At 48.4% G+C, this 14,589-nt stretch overlaps 1 protein-coding gene across 1 annotated transcript in view; it reads left to right on the top strand.

Moving 5' to 3' along the window:
• The first annotated feature begins 1,239 nt into the window (after positions 1–1,239).
• POLR3A (RNA polymerase III subunit A) overlaps positions 1,240–14,589 on the top strand; it is a 213,282-nt gene continuing 199,932 nt past the window's right edge. The window contains exons 1-2 of the mRNA XM_040435415.1: positions 1,240–1,359; positions 3,594–3,729. Of these exons, the coding sequence (XP_040291349.1) occupies positions 1,319–1,359; positions 3,594–3,729 (177 nt within the window). The 5' untranslated portion in view covers positions 1,240–1,318. The remainder of the gene's footprint in view (positions 1,360–3,593; positions 3,730–14,589) is intronic.

Here is a 14,589-nt window from a genome sequence, read left to right as displayed (position 1 = left end):
CAAAATGACTAATAACATTATGTATTCATATATCGCAGTATAGGGATTATAAGAAGCCGAAAAAAAAAAAAAAAAGAGTTTAGTGGAGTGACAGAAGCCCTTTAAACAGGTTTCTGAATCTGTCAATCATCAGAAAAAACGTTATGTTATGTAGCTGACTGACATTAGCGATGTGCTGATGTCAGCAGTTTAAAATAAAGACTTATCATATGCTAATGAGCCTCTAGGTGCTATGAGGGCGTTCCTGCAGCACCTAGAGGCTCCGTCTATTCACCCTTTGGCAGTGGCACGCCCATGTCCAGTTGATTGACGTCCGAGTTCTCCTCTTCGTCCCGTAAATCCCGCGCCTGCGCCGAATACTAAACGGGACGGCGCAGGCGTGGGATCAGGGGCGTAACGATCGCGGTGCGACAGCGACCAAGGGTGGAGACGGGACATGGTTGGAGGCGGGACATGGGCGTGGCTGGAGGTGGGGCCTGGAAGGGGGCCCTCCCTCCCTTCTGTTCGGGTTTGGCTTGAAGAAAAGGTGGCAACCCTAACCTTGCCCCAGGCACTCAAAACACCTGCAACATCCAGGGCACCTCATCCACCATCAGGCCTGGTCCCTACATACTGAGTGTGCCCCAGAGGAACTTTGTGTCAGCCTCTCCTTCACTGCCGCATGTCTGCCCAGGGTTCTCCTCCAAACAGTGAGTAACCCTCGATTGCCCATAACCGTGACCTCACTTCGCAAGTTGTAGTTGTAGTTTTGCAACAGTTTGAGGCATCCTGGTTGGGAAAACACTGTGATAATATGAACAATGGGGGTTCTACAAAAGAGCTATCGTGGGGCAAAGTTCATATTCGTGTTTACACACGTGTTTTAAAATGAATGCTTTCTCCTATTATAAACAAGTAAATAATGACGCAATGCTGTGGGGCTGGTATGCAACTTTTTCCAGGGCTGGTTTTTATCCCCAGTTAAAGGGGTTGTGCAGGGCTTTTATATTGATGATCAATCCTGAGAATAGGTGATCACTATAAACCCCTGCACAACCCCACTATATCCCAAGCCCAGCTTCAAGAGCAAGGAGGATAACTACCACACACACATAGTGATAAGATGATTGTCTAAACTGTACAGCTCTGGTAAACTGCAGTCTAGATATTGGTCAGGCTGTGGCGCTGTTTCCATCTGCAGCTCTCAGCCTGTCCTTCCGCACATCCAGAATTCTATGGTGAGGTGAAAGATCTCCCGGAAGTTATATATGCAGCATGCAGCGCTGAGTGCCGGTGCACGGTTACGGTTCACGCGTGGCGGATAGCTCAGAGCGGCGCAATGAAGGACCAGTTTAGAGAAACCGATGTGGCCAAGAAGATGTGAGTGCTCGTGTGTGCTGCTGGAGCGCGCAGGCGCACATTGTGCGGAACGTGACGAGAATGGCTGCATTTCATATAGTTCTTGTGAGAGTGGGTCGGACTCGGGGCGTCATGAAGACGAAGTGTGACAGTATGGGCTGCAATGTGCTTCACATGTGCTATGAACAGCTACTGGGAGTTGTAGTTGTAATGTCATTTATAGGATATGTTTAGGTGTGAACAGTTACATAGCAGTGAAGCTGTGGTAAAGATGAGTAAGTTTCCTCCAGATCTGAACAACCCCTGGTCGTATGCCCCTGAACTACATGGTGGCACAAGTACGTTACAACGTCTGTAGTACTGAAAAGTGCCCCGCGTAGGTTGGCTTCACATCACCGTTTCATTTTTCATTCTTCTGATCCGTCAGAAGAACAGAAAAAAAGTATCTGATTAAAAAAAAAATTGATCTTAAAGAGCTTCTGTCACTCCACTAAAGTAATTTTTTTTTTTTTTTGACAACTTAAATTCCTCATAATGCGATCTATCAATATTTAATGCTTACTCGTTTTGGTTCAGCAGTTTCTTCAAAAAACGGACTTTTATAATATGTAAATTACCTCTCTACCAGCAAGTAGGGCGGCTACTTGCTGGTAGCAGCCGCATCCTCCTCTCATAAAGACGCCCCCTCCTCATGTTGATTGACAGGGCCAGCGGACGCGATCGTTCAAAATCTGGCGCATGCGCCGTACCTGTCTTCAATCGGCGCAGGCGCACTGAGAGGAGGACGCTCGCTCGGCCACTCCTTCCTCAGTGCGCCTGCGCTGATGACGTCACATCTACACCCGGCGCAGGCGCACTGAGGATGGAGCGGCCGAGCGAGCGTCGTCCTCTCAGTGCGCCTGCGCTGACTGAAGACAGGTACGGAGCAGGCGCTAGATTTTGAACGCAGACTGGGCCAGCCAGAGGACGATCGCTGGCCCTGTCAATCAACATGAGGAGGGGGCGACTTTATGAGAGGAGGATGCAGCTGCTACCAGCAAGTAGCCGCCCTACTTGCTGGTAGAGGGGTAATTTACATATTATAAAAGTCTGTTTTTTGAAGAAACTGCTGAACCAAAATGAGTAAGAGCACTATATATTGATATCGCATTATAAGGAATTTAAGTTGCCAAAAAAAAATATAATGACTTTAGTGGGGTGACAGAAGCCCTTTAAGCGTCTGTTATGCACATTTGCATCCTTTTTTAGCCATTTCTGTCTGAGATCCATTTTTTAGATGGGGAAAAAAAAAGTCCTGACTGAAATGGATTCCAAATGTGCATAATGGATGTTCAAGATCAATTATTTTTAACAGGATCCTTTTTTTTTTTTTTTTTGTTCTTCTGACTGAACCTGGCCTTACCTCCACATGAGCATGGAGATTTCAGGTAGGCAGCAGTGCAATCACAGGTAATCCAGCGCACACAATATAGGGTATCTAGCTCAAAGCAAAGGCATGCGTCTAGAAAATAATAATTGTAGATGAAACCTCTGGAACCACAACAGATCTCGAGACTTATGGAGACTATGCAGAATTGGCACTGCAGACCCTTTAATCCTGAGGACTGGTGGGAGTCCAGACCCCCCACCAATCATAAAGTGATGGAATATCCTAGCAATGTACCATTATTTAATGAGATGGGAGGAGTACCCCTTTATATCCTAATCACTGGCAGATTTCTCATGTTTTATCCCCAATGGTCGTCAGCTATAATAACTAGCTTCTCTGGGACTTGTGGTACAACTGTCCATCTTCATTTAATGGGGTTATCCTATCTAGAAATTTATGACATAGACACATGATATTTTATTAATGTCTGGTAGATGTGGGTCTCGCCTCTGGGACCCACTTCTGTCTCCAGAACCGGGTTTACTGGGTTATTTTCATAAATCGCATAACAGTGACGGGAGAAAAGCGTGCATGTGAGGCGTGAGTTCCTGATGGGGCCTTGTTTTTAGGTAGGAATGGGTCTCGGAGGTGGGACACGCACCTGGGTCAACCTATTTAATGACAATAAAGATAATGGCTCCATTTAGTGCCATTAGAAAGGCCTACAAAAAGAAAAGATGGATTTCAAAATAAGACAAATATTCACTTTTTAAAAGATTCCTGATCACAAAGGTTTAATATTTTATATATATATTACTGTCTTCTTTTTAAAAACTTTTGCCAAGAAGTGACTGTTTCTGTTTTTCTTCCTCCCATACTTCTCTAGAAGCCACATCTGCTTTGGGGTGAAGTCTGCAGAGCAGATGAGGCAGCAGGCACACATCCAAGTGGTAAGCAAGAGTCTGTACAGCCAAGACAACAACCATTCTCCTCTTCCTTTTGGGGTCCTGGACCATCGTATGGTATGTAAATACTCTGTATTCTACTTTTCTTTTTTTACTTTTTGGAAATACACTACTCACAAAAAGATACGGATATTTGACTTTTGGGTGAAATTTATGGAAAACATAAAAAGTTCACACTACAGTGATATCATAAAAGTCAGGAATTTAAGTAGAAGCATGCAATGGTGATTTCCTCATCTCAAACAATTTATTGAGACAAAAGCCAACAGTGGTGGGTATACCCCCTCAACAAATGTCAGTATCTCAATAACTTGTCATGTAGCCTTGAGCATCCATTACAGCTTGACAACGATGTCTCATGCTGTTCACAAGTCGACTTATTGTCTGCTGAGGCACAGCATCCCACTCTTCTTGAAGGGCGGCCCTCAGGTCATTGAGGTTCTGAGGTACAGAGTTGCGAGCCTCTACACAGCTACTCAGCTGGTCCCATAGGTTTTCTATAGGATTCAGATCTGAAGAAAGTGCAGGCCACTCCATTTGAAGTACCCCAGTCTCCAGCAGCCATTCCATAATGATGCAACCTCGATGAGCAAGCGCATTGTCGTCCATGAAGATGAAATTAGGCCGGTGTTGTTTATGCAGATGTACAATGACTGGATCAATTATGTTATTCAAGTAGTATGGGCTTGTCACTGTACCATTCACAAAGTGTAGGGCAGTTCTGTATTAACTAGACACATCTGCCCACTAGGGCTGAAACGATTACTCGATTGAATAGAGTAATTCGACACCCAAAAATCCTCAATGCAAATTCATTTGTGTCATGTGACCACGGAGCAGGAGTGAAGCGCTTGCTATTACTTACTGCTCCGTGGAAAGGTAAGTACTGTTGCTGGGGTCATGACTAGGAGGGGGAGCTGGTGGCACTGGGGAGGGGGGCACGGAGCTGGTGGCACTGGGGAGGGGGGCACGGAGCTGGTGGCACTGGGGAGGGGGGCACGGAGCTGGTGGCACTGGGGAGGGGGGCACGGAGCTGGTGGCACTGGGGAGGGGGGCACGGAGCTGGTGGCACTGGGGAGGGGGGCACGGAGCTGGTGGCACTGGGGAGGGGGGCACGGAGCTGGTGGCACTGGGGAGGGGGGCACGGAGCTGGTGACACTGGGGAGGGGGGCACGGAGCTGGTGACACTGGGGAGGGGGGCACGGAGCTGGTGACACTGGGGAGGGGGGCACGGAGCTGGTGACACTGGCGGGAACGGATGCTGCACTTGGGCTGATCGCACAGGGGGAAACAAAGGCTGTTGGGGACTGATGGCAGGGGATCTAATGAGTTTTTATAAAGGTAAACAATCAATTCATTTTTTCTTATTAGACTACTCGGTTAATCGTAAAAAATAATCAATAGAATACTCTATTTCTAAAATAATTGTTTACTGCAGCCCTACTGCCCACACTAACACCACCACCAAACAGTGGCTGATGCGTAGTGCTCTCCTTGACGTCTCCAACATTGTTGGCGGCCATCATTTCTGCTCAGCGTGAATTGACTCATCAGTGAACAGCACTGAGGCCCACTGGTCCCTCGTCCAGCGTAGATGCTCCCTGGCCCATGCAAGACGGTGACACTTGTGTCTGGTGGTGTGGTCTGGTACCCTTGCAGGTCATCTAGCATGCAGACCACACTGATGTAAATGGTTTCAAATGGTCTGACGTGACATTTGGGTGCTTCTCACCTCCCTTAAATGTGCCTGGAGTTGTGCAGCATTCATCATCCAGTTCCGCTGGGCATTGTTTACAATGAAGCGGTCATCAGTGTGGGATGTGGCCAAAGGACATCCACTTCTATACCTTTCTGTGACTCTTTCAGTCTCTTTGCATCTCTGTTACAACCTGCTGATGACACTCTGTGACACTCTGAGCTCAGTGGCCACTACTGTCTGAGAACATCCTGCTTGAAGCCTTGCAATAGCAAGGTACTGTTGATAAATTATTAGGTGTCATCTTGGTCTCATGATGTCAAAATGTGAACAGTATGATGAGGAGGACTGTTTAAATACCTATTCTAACTGAACCAGGAAATTTATTGGGTGATTCACGGATCAAACACCTGTTGTAAATTTTGCCGTTAAGCTCCTTGTTAGAGAACAGCAAGTTGTGATAAAAGTACTGAAACATTGAACAGTTGGATATGTGCATACAAATGTTTAGAGAAGGTCACATTAAGTTCACCTATAAAGGTTAGAGTGCATTTTAGGTTCATCCTGAAATTTCACCCACAAGCCAAATATCCCTAACTTTTTGTGAGTATTGTATTTTGAAGCGTTTATTTTTGTAGCCCTAAAAGAAAGCTGTTCTAAGTAAGACCGGCTTCACATGCTGTTTTGCTGTGGTTTTTGAAGCATGTTTTGGAGCATATTTATGAATAAATGCTTGATATGAAACTAGATATTCAAGTTATCCTCTATTTAAAAAAAAAAAAAGTTAAAGGGTTTCTGTCACCCCACAAAACTCATATTATTTTTTTTTGGATAGTTAGATTCCTTATAGGGCGATATAGGAGAATATAATAGTCTTACTTACTTTCATGCGGCCGATTCTTTATAAAATGAAGTTTTATAATATGTAAATGAGGGCTCTACCAGCAAGTAGGGCGTCTACTTGCTGGTAGCCGCAGCAGCAATCCGCCCCCTCGCCGTGTTGATTGACAGGGCCAGCCGTGATCTCCTCCTCCGGCCGGCCCTGTCAGTAATTCAAAAATCGCGCGCCTCTGGTCATTCGGCGCAGGCGCTCTGAGATGAGGAGGCTCGTCTCCTCAGTGCGCCTGCGCCGATGACATCACCGAAAGAGAAGACGTCATCGGCGCAGGCGCACTGAGGGAGTGCTGAGGAGACGAGCCTCCTCATCTCAGAGCGCCTGCGCCGAATGACCAGAGGCGCGCGATTTTTGAATTACTGACAGGGCCGGTCGGAGGAGGAGATCCCGGCTGGCCCTGTCAATCAACACGGCGAGGGGGCGGATTGCTCCCTACTTGCTGGTAGAGCCCTCATTTACATATTATAAAACTTCGTTTTATAAAGAATCGGCCGCATGAAAGTAAGTAAGACTATTATATTCTCCTATATCGCGCTATGAGGAATCTAACTATCCAAAAAAAAAAAAAGAGTTTTGTGGGGTGACAGAAACCCTTTAACCACCTCCGGACCGCCTAACGCAGGATCGCGTTCCGGAGGTGGCAGCCCTGCGCAGAGTCACGCATATATGCGTCATCTCGCGATGGCCGAGATTTCCTGTGAACGCGCGCACACAGGCGCGCGCGCTCACAGGAACGGAAGGTAAGAGAGTTGATCTCCAGCCTGCCAGCGGCGATCGTTCGCTGGCAGGCTGGAGATGTGTTTTTTTTTTAACCCCTTACAGGTATATTAGACGCTGTTTTGATAACAGCGTCTAATATACCTGCTACCTGGTCCTCTGGTGGTCCCCTTTGTTTGGATCGACCACCAGAGGACACAGGTAGCTCAGTAAAGTAGCACCAAGCACCACTACACTACACTACACCCCCCTTCCCCCGTCACTTATTAACCCCTTATTAGCCCCTGATCACCCCTGATCACCCCATATAGACTCCCTGATCACCCCCCTGTCATTGATTACCCCCCTGTCATTGATTACCCCCCTGTCATTGATTACCCCCTGTAAAGCTCCATTCAGACGTCCGCATGATTTTTACGGATCCACTGATAGATGGATCGGATCCGCAAAACGCATCCGGACGTCTGAATGAAGCCTTACAGGGGCGTGATCAATGACTGTGGTGATCACCCCATATAGACTCCCTGATCACCCCCCTGTCATTGATTACCCCCCTGTAAAGCTCCATTCAGATGTCCGCATGATTTTTACGGATGCACTGATAGATGGATCGGATCCGCAAAACGCATCCGGACGTCTGAATGAAGCCTTACAGGGGCATGATCAATGACTGTGGTGATCACCCCATATAGACTCCCTGATCACCCCCCTGTAAAGCTCCATTCAGATGTCCGCATGATTTTTACGGATGCACTGATAGATGGATCCGATCCGCAAAACGCATCCGGACGTCTGAATGAAGCCTTACAGGGGCATGATCAATGACTGTGGTGATCACCCCATATTGACTCCCTGATCACCCCCCTGTAAAGCTCCATTCAGATGTCCGCATGATTTTTACGGATGCACTGATAGATGGATCCGATCCGCAAAACGCATCCGGACGTCTGAATGAAGCCTTACAGGGGCATGATCAATGACTGTGGTGATCACCCCCCTGTCATTGATTACCCCCCTGTAAAGCTCCATTCAGATGTCCGCATGATTTTTACGGATGCACTGATAGATGGATCGGATCCGCAAAACGCATCCGGACGTCTGAATGAAGCCTTACAGGGGCATGATCAATGACTGTGGTGATCACCCCATATAGACTCCCTGATCACCCCCCTGTCATTGATCACCCCCCCCTGTCATTGATCACCCCCCCCTGTCATTGATCACCCCCCCCTGTCATTGATCACCCCCCCCTGTCATTGATCACCCCCCCCTGTCATTGATCACCCCCCCCTGTCATTGCTCCCCCCCCCCTGTCATTGATCACCCCCCCCTGTCATTGATCACCCCCCCCCTGTCATTGATCACCCCCCCCCCTGTCATTGATCACCCCCCCCCCTGTCATTGATCACCCCCCCCTGTCATTGATCACCCCCCCCCCTGTCATTGATCACCCCCCCCCTGTCATTGATCACCCCCCCCCTGTCATTGATCACCCCCCCCCTGTCCTTGATCACCCCCCCCCTGTCATTGATCCCCCCCCCCCTGTCATTGATCACCCCCCCCTGTCATTGATCACCCCCCCCTGTCATTGATCACCCCCCCCTGTCATTGATCACCCCCCCCTGTCATTGATCACCCCCCCCCTGTCATTGATCACCCCCCCCCCTGTCATTGCTCACCCCCCCCCTGTCATTGATCACCCCCCCCTGTCATTGATCACCCCCCCCCCTGTCATTGATCACCCCCCCCCTGTCATTGATCACCCCCCCCCTGTCATTGATCACCCCCCCCTGTCATTGATCACCCCCCCCTGTCATTGATCACCCCCCCCTGTCATTGATCACCCCTCCCTGTCATTGATCACCCCCCCCTGTCATTGATCACCCCCCCCTGTCATTGATCCCCCCCCCCCTGTCATTGATCCCCCCCCCCCCCCTGTCATTGATCACCCCCCCCCTGTCATTGATCACCCCCCCCCTGTCATTGATCACCCCCCCCCTGTCATTGATCACCCCCCCCTGTCATTGATCACCCCCCCCTGTCATTGATCACCCCCCCCCTGTCATTGATCACCCCCCCTGTCATTGATCACCCTCTGTAAGGCTCCATTCAGACATTTTTTTGGCCCAAGTTAGCGGAATTATTATTTTTTTTTCTTACAAAGTCTCATATTCCACTAACTTGTGTCAAAAAATTTAATCTCACATGAACTCACTATACCCCTCACGGAATCCAAATGCGTAAAATTTTTTAGACATTTATATTCCAGACTTCTTCTCACGCTTTAGGGCCCCTAGAATGCCAGGGCAGTATAAATACCCCACATGTGACCCCATTTCAGAAAGAAGACACCCCCAGGTATTCCGTGAGGGGCATATTGAGTCCATGAAAGATTGAAATTTTTGTCCCAAGTTAGCGGAACGGGAGACTTTGTGAGAAAAAAATTAAAAATATCAATTTCCGCTAACTTGTGCCAAAAAAAAAAAATTTCTATGAACTCGCCATGCCCCTCATTGAATACCTTGGGGTGTCTTATTTCCAAAATGGGGTCACATGTGGGGTATTTATACTGCCCTGGCATTCTAGGGGCCCCAAAGCGTGAGAAGAAGTCTGGTATCCAAATGTCTAAAAATGCCCTCCTAAAAGGAATTTGGGCCCCTTTGCGCATCTAGGCTGCAAAAAAGTGTCACACATCTGGTATCGCCGTACTCAGGAGAAGTTGGGGAATGTGTTTTGGGGTGTCATTTTACATATACCCATGCTGGGTGAGAGAAATATCTTTGTCAAATGCCAACTTTGTATAAAAAAATGGGAAAAGTTGTCTTTTGCCAAGATATTTCTCTCACCCAGCATGGGTATATGTAAAATGACACCCCAAAACACATTCCCCAACTTCTCCCGAGTACGGAGATACCAGATGTGTGACACTTTTTTGCAGCCTAGGTGGGCAAAGGGGCCCATATTCCAAAGAGCACCTTTAGGATTTAACAGGTCATTTACCTACTTACCACACATTAGGGCCCCTGGAAAATGCCAGGGCAGTATAACTACCCCACAAGTGACCCCATTTTGGAAAGAAGACACCCCAAGGTATTCCGTGAGGGGCATGGCGAGTTCCTAGAATTTTTTATTTTTTGTCACAAGTTAGTGGAAAATGATGATTTTTCTTTTTTTTTTTTTTTTTTCATACAAAGTCTCATATTCCACTAACTTGTGACAAAAAATAAAAACTTCCATGAACTCACTATGCCCATCAGCGAATACCTTGGGGTCTCTTCTTTCCAAAATGGGGTCACTTGTGGGGTAGTTATACTGCCCTGGCATTCTAGGGGCCCAAATGTGTGGTAAGGAGTTTGAAATCAAATTCTGTAAAAAATGACCTGTGAAATCCGAAAGGTGCTCTTTGGAATATGGGCCCCTTTGCCCACCTAGGCTGCAAAAAAGTGTCACACATCTGGTATCGCCGTACTCAGGAGAAGTTGGGGAATGTGTTTTGGGGTGTCATTTTACATATACCCATGCTGGGTGAGAGAAATATCTTGGCAAAAGACAACTTTTCCCATTTTTTTATACAAAGTTGGCATTTGACCAAGATATTTATCTCACCCAGCATAGGTATATGTAAAAAGACACCCCAAAACACATTCCCCACCTTCTCCTGAGTACGGAGATACGAGATGTGTGACACTTTTTTGCAGCCTAGGTGGGCAAAGGGGCCCATATTCCAAAGAGCACCTTTCGGATTTCACAGGTCATTTTTTACAGAATTTGATTTCAAACTCCTTACCACACATTTGGGCCCCTAGAATGCCAGGGCAGTATAACTACCCCACAAGTGACCCCATTTTGGAAAGAAGAGACCCCAAGGTATTTCGTGATGGGCATAGTGAGTTCATAGAAGTTTTTATTTTTTGTCACAAGTTAGTGGAATATGAGACTTTGTAAGAAAAAAAAAAAAATAAAAAAAATCATTTTCCGCTAACTTGTGACAAAAAATAAAAAGTTCTATGAACTCACTATGCCCATCAGCGAATACCTTAGGGTGTGTACTTTCCGAAATGGGGTCATTTGTGGGGTTTTTCTACTGTCTGGCCATTGTAGAACCTCAGGAAACATGACAGGTGCTCAGAAAGTCAGAGCTGCTTCAAAAAGCGGAAATTCACATTTTTGTACCATAGTTTGTAAACGCTATAACTTTTACCTAAACATTTTTTTTTTATCAAAGACATGTAGAACTATAAATTTAGAGCAAAATTTCTATATGGATCTCGTTTTTTTTGCAAAATTTTACAACTGAAAAATGTCATTTTTTTGCAAAAAAATCGTTAAATTTCGATTAATAACAAAAAAAGTAAAAATGTCAGCAGCAATGAAATACCACCAAATGAAAGCTCTATTAGTGAGAAGAAAAGGAGGTAAAATTCATTTGGGTGGTAAGTTGCATGACCGAGCAATAAACGGTGAAAGTAGTGTAGGTCAGAAGTGTAAAAAGTGGCCTGGTCTTTCAGGGTGTTTAAGCACTGGGGGCTGAAGTGGTTAAGGAGACTCCAGTAGAAAATTAAGTTCCCCTTGATATTCTTTGCCAATAGTCATATCCGATATCACTCACTCTTCTAGAGAAAAAATTGGCCCTTGCTTTGAAACAGTGAAAGGAATGCACGGCGTGACAAGTATTTTCTTAGCCCCGTATATTCTACGGTTGTCGCTGAATCTTCTCCAGACATCTTCATTTAGATGCAAGGCTATTACCAGTCACTGCTGCCCACTCGACATTGGATTACAGTTTCTAGCTCTCCAGCTTCCTGATGCAGGGATTTTACTGAGTGACTGTCTCCCCTATCGGCACTCCTACAATGTGATCGTAGAGTGCAGATGGATTATTGTGGCAGCAGAGAGTTTAACAATGGCCCCAGGTCTACTATCTTTGTTACACCTATTAGTCCCTACCTCTGGAATGATCTGTGTTACTATAGTTTCTCGCCCAATTCCTTGGGGGACACAGGAAACCTTGGGTATAGCTCATCTCCATAGGAGGCGTGACACTAAGTGAAAGACTGTTAAGCCCCTCCTCCAGCAGCTATACCCTCAGCCTGGAGCGAGCGACTACCAGTTTTTTGCTTAGTGTCAAGGAGGCAAGACACTCTCTGCACTGCAGAGCTGTCTTTGCTAAAGATTTTATTTTTTTCTCTTTTTTTATTATTTTCAACTTTTTTCCCTTTTTCAACAGGGACAACAGAGTCGCAAAGACCTCTCTGTTTTCCCGGGGTTGAGCTGCGCCAGTGCCGGCTATCCGCACTGCTGCCTCCCCCACAGAAGAAAAGGAGGACCAGGGCAGCCCAGCTCCCCTGCATCCCGCCAGCACAAGGGTCGCCCGCCTGCAAGCCCCTCTCCAGCTTCCTGACACTTCGGTGCCAGTGGCTGAAGGGGCGTCCCTGCTGGATGGACTGAGGGTGAAAACGTCGACTGGTGAGGTGGCTATGCAGCCATTCCTACCCCCCCCCCCCCCCCCCCCCCCTCTGTTAGGGTTCTAACTTCTGTGTTCCCTCTGCCTAGCCTTGTCACATTACAAGGCTTACTGTCGGCTTCCCCCCTTTGTGTGTGGAACAGGACGGAGCGGTGCTCGTGGGGGAGGGTTTACTGCACAAGTTTACCTCAGGTGCTGCGGCCATGTGGGGCCGCCTTTTGTTATCTCGGCCAGTGCTGCCGCTGTGTTCAGCTGCCGGCTGACTTCTCTTGCCGGCTACCGGTGTGTCATTCGCCGCCGGTGTATAAGGAGGTGGTCGGGGGGCAATATTTTCTCTGCGGCATATTTGTTTGAATCGCGCGTGCGAAAGTTCCAGCGGGGGGCGGAGCTTCGTTCCGCTTCTCCTGTACATGTTAGACATTCAGTCGGGGGTGCGGACGTCTTCTTCCCGCTCCTCGCTGGCCCCGCCTCCTCTTCGTGCCAGCCTGCTCTCAGGACGGATCGTTTTTACCTCAGGTGTTGCCGCTGCTGTTGCCGCTGCTGTTGCCGCTGCTGTTGCCGCTGCTGTTGCCGCTGCTGTTGCCGCTGCTGTTGCCGCTGCTGTTGCCGTCCGCTCCCACTGTGACCTGGTAGGACTGTTGACCCCTTCTAGCTCTGCACCCCTCTGGCCTGGACGCTTTTATATTACTTCAGCCAACATGTCTGACCCCTCAGCGCCGGCCGGTCCTTGGTATCACACCTGCACCGCATGTAAGGCGCCCCTTCCTCAAGGGCAGCCTGACCCGCATTGCTCGGCTTGCAAAGCCCCATTACAGGGTCCGCCATCTGTTGTCACCCCCTGGCCTCTTGGATCCCCCTGACTGGGCTAGATCCCTTTCCCAGGCTGTGGTCAGCCTCTCTAACGTTGTGGGCCGCCTTGCAGAGGTATTGCCCTTATCGCAGCCGGATATTTCCCCTGCTGGGCCCTCCGGGTCCGCTATCTTAGCTGACCCGTCTGAGTCCCTCTCTCCAGGCGACACCTCCAGAGCCCGTCAACCCCAGAAGCGGTCTAGGGCGGAGCGCCTATCATCCTCGGATGCTTCAGTATCACCCCCAAGGGTGCGCTCTGTCGGGCCCTTCCTCGATACAGGATATGCCCTCTGAAGGGGAACTAGTTGATTCAGATTGTGATATGGACTTGGCCTTGCCTTCAAAACTGGCTTCTGCTGTGGGCCATCTTATTAACAATATTCGTGATACCTTTAAGATTCACGATGATCCTCCTAATTCTGAAAAAAACAGTGTTTCCTTTTTTCGCCATAAACAGACGTCTGCAGTTTTTCCCCTCCACACTGACTTCTCGTCGGTGGTTTCCAAGGCCTGGGCCCGCCCTGATGCCCGTTTTACCCCGCCTAAGAAGTTGGATATCTGTTATCCATTCCCGGCGGATTGCATTACAATTGGCTCTTCCTTACAATCCACTGAGGATCGCCGTATAGAGGCCATTACCAAAGGTATCTTTGCAGCCTCCGGTTCCGCCCTCCGGCCGGTCTTTGCTTCCGCTTGGGCTAGAAAAGCTGTTTCAGAGTGGGCTTCTCAGCTGGATCAGGAGCTTGAATCCGACGTCCCTATTCAGGATCTCCGTGCTCTAACCCAACTTTTTCTCGCTTTTTCTCGCTTCAGGTCTTCCCGCAGGGCTCCCGCACCTCGCACCTCTTCAGGTCCATCCCCTAACTCTGTCCAAGATAGACGTAAGAAACCTTTTTTTCGGACCCAGCCCTCCTGGCGCAAGTCACAGCCTGCTCGCCCTCCCGCGACCAAGCAGAACACTACCTGAAGGTGCGCCCCCACCCACCCGGGTGGGGGGACGTCTCTTCCTGTTCAGGGACTTCTGGCAGGCGCACGTCTCCGACGCCTGGGCTCTCGAAGTTGTCTTCCGGGTACAAACTCGAGTTTACGTCCCTCCCCCCAGTTCGGTTCTTTCGCTCCCGGGTTCCCCGGGATCCCCAAGGGGCGGCCGATTTCTTTACTGCCACTCGCACCCTTCTGGACAAAGGGGTCATCGCTCCGGTTCCCATGGAAGAAAGATTCAAGGGGTTCTATTCGAACCTTTTTGTGGTCCCCAAAAAAGAAGGCTCGGTTCGTCCCATTCTGGATCTAAAACGG

This window comes from Bufo bufo, chromosome 6 (assembly GCF_905171765.1).
Source record: "Bufo bufo chromosome 6, aBufBuf1.1, whole genome shotgun sequence".
NCBI classification, from domain to species: Eukaryota; Metazoa; Chordata; class Amphibia; order Anura; family Bufonidae; genus Bufo; species Bufo bufo.
The sequence above is the reverse complement of the archived record's forward strand: the minus strand, read 5'-3'. Positions and strand labels throughout refer to the sequence as shown.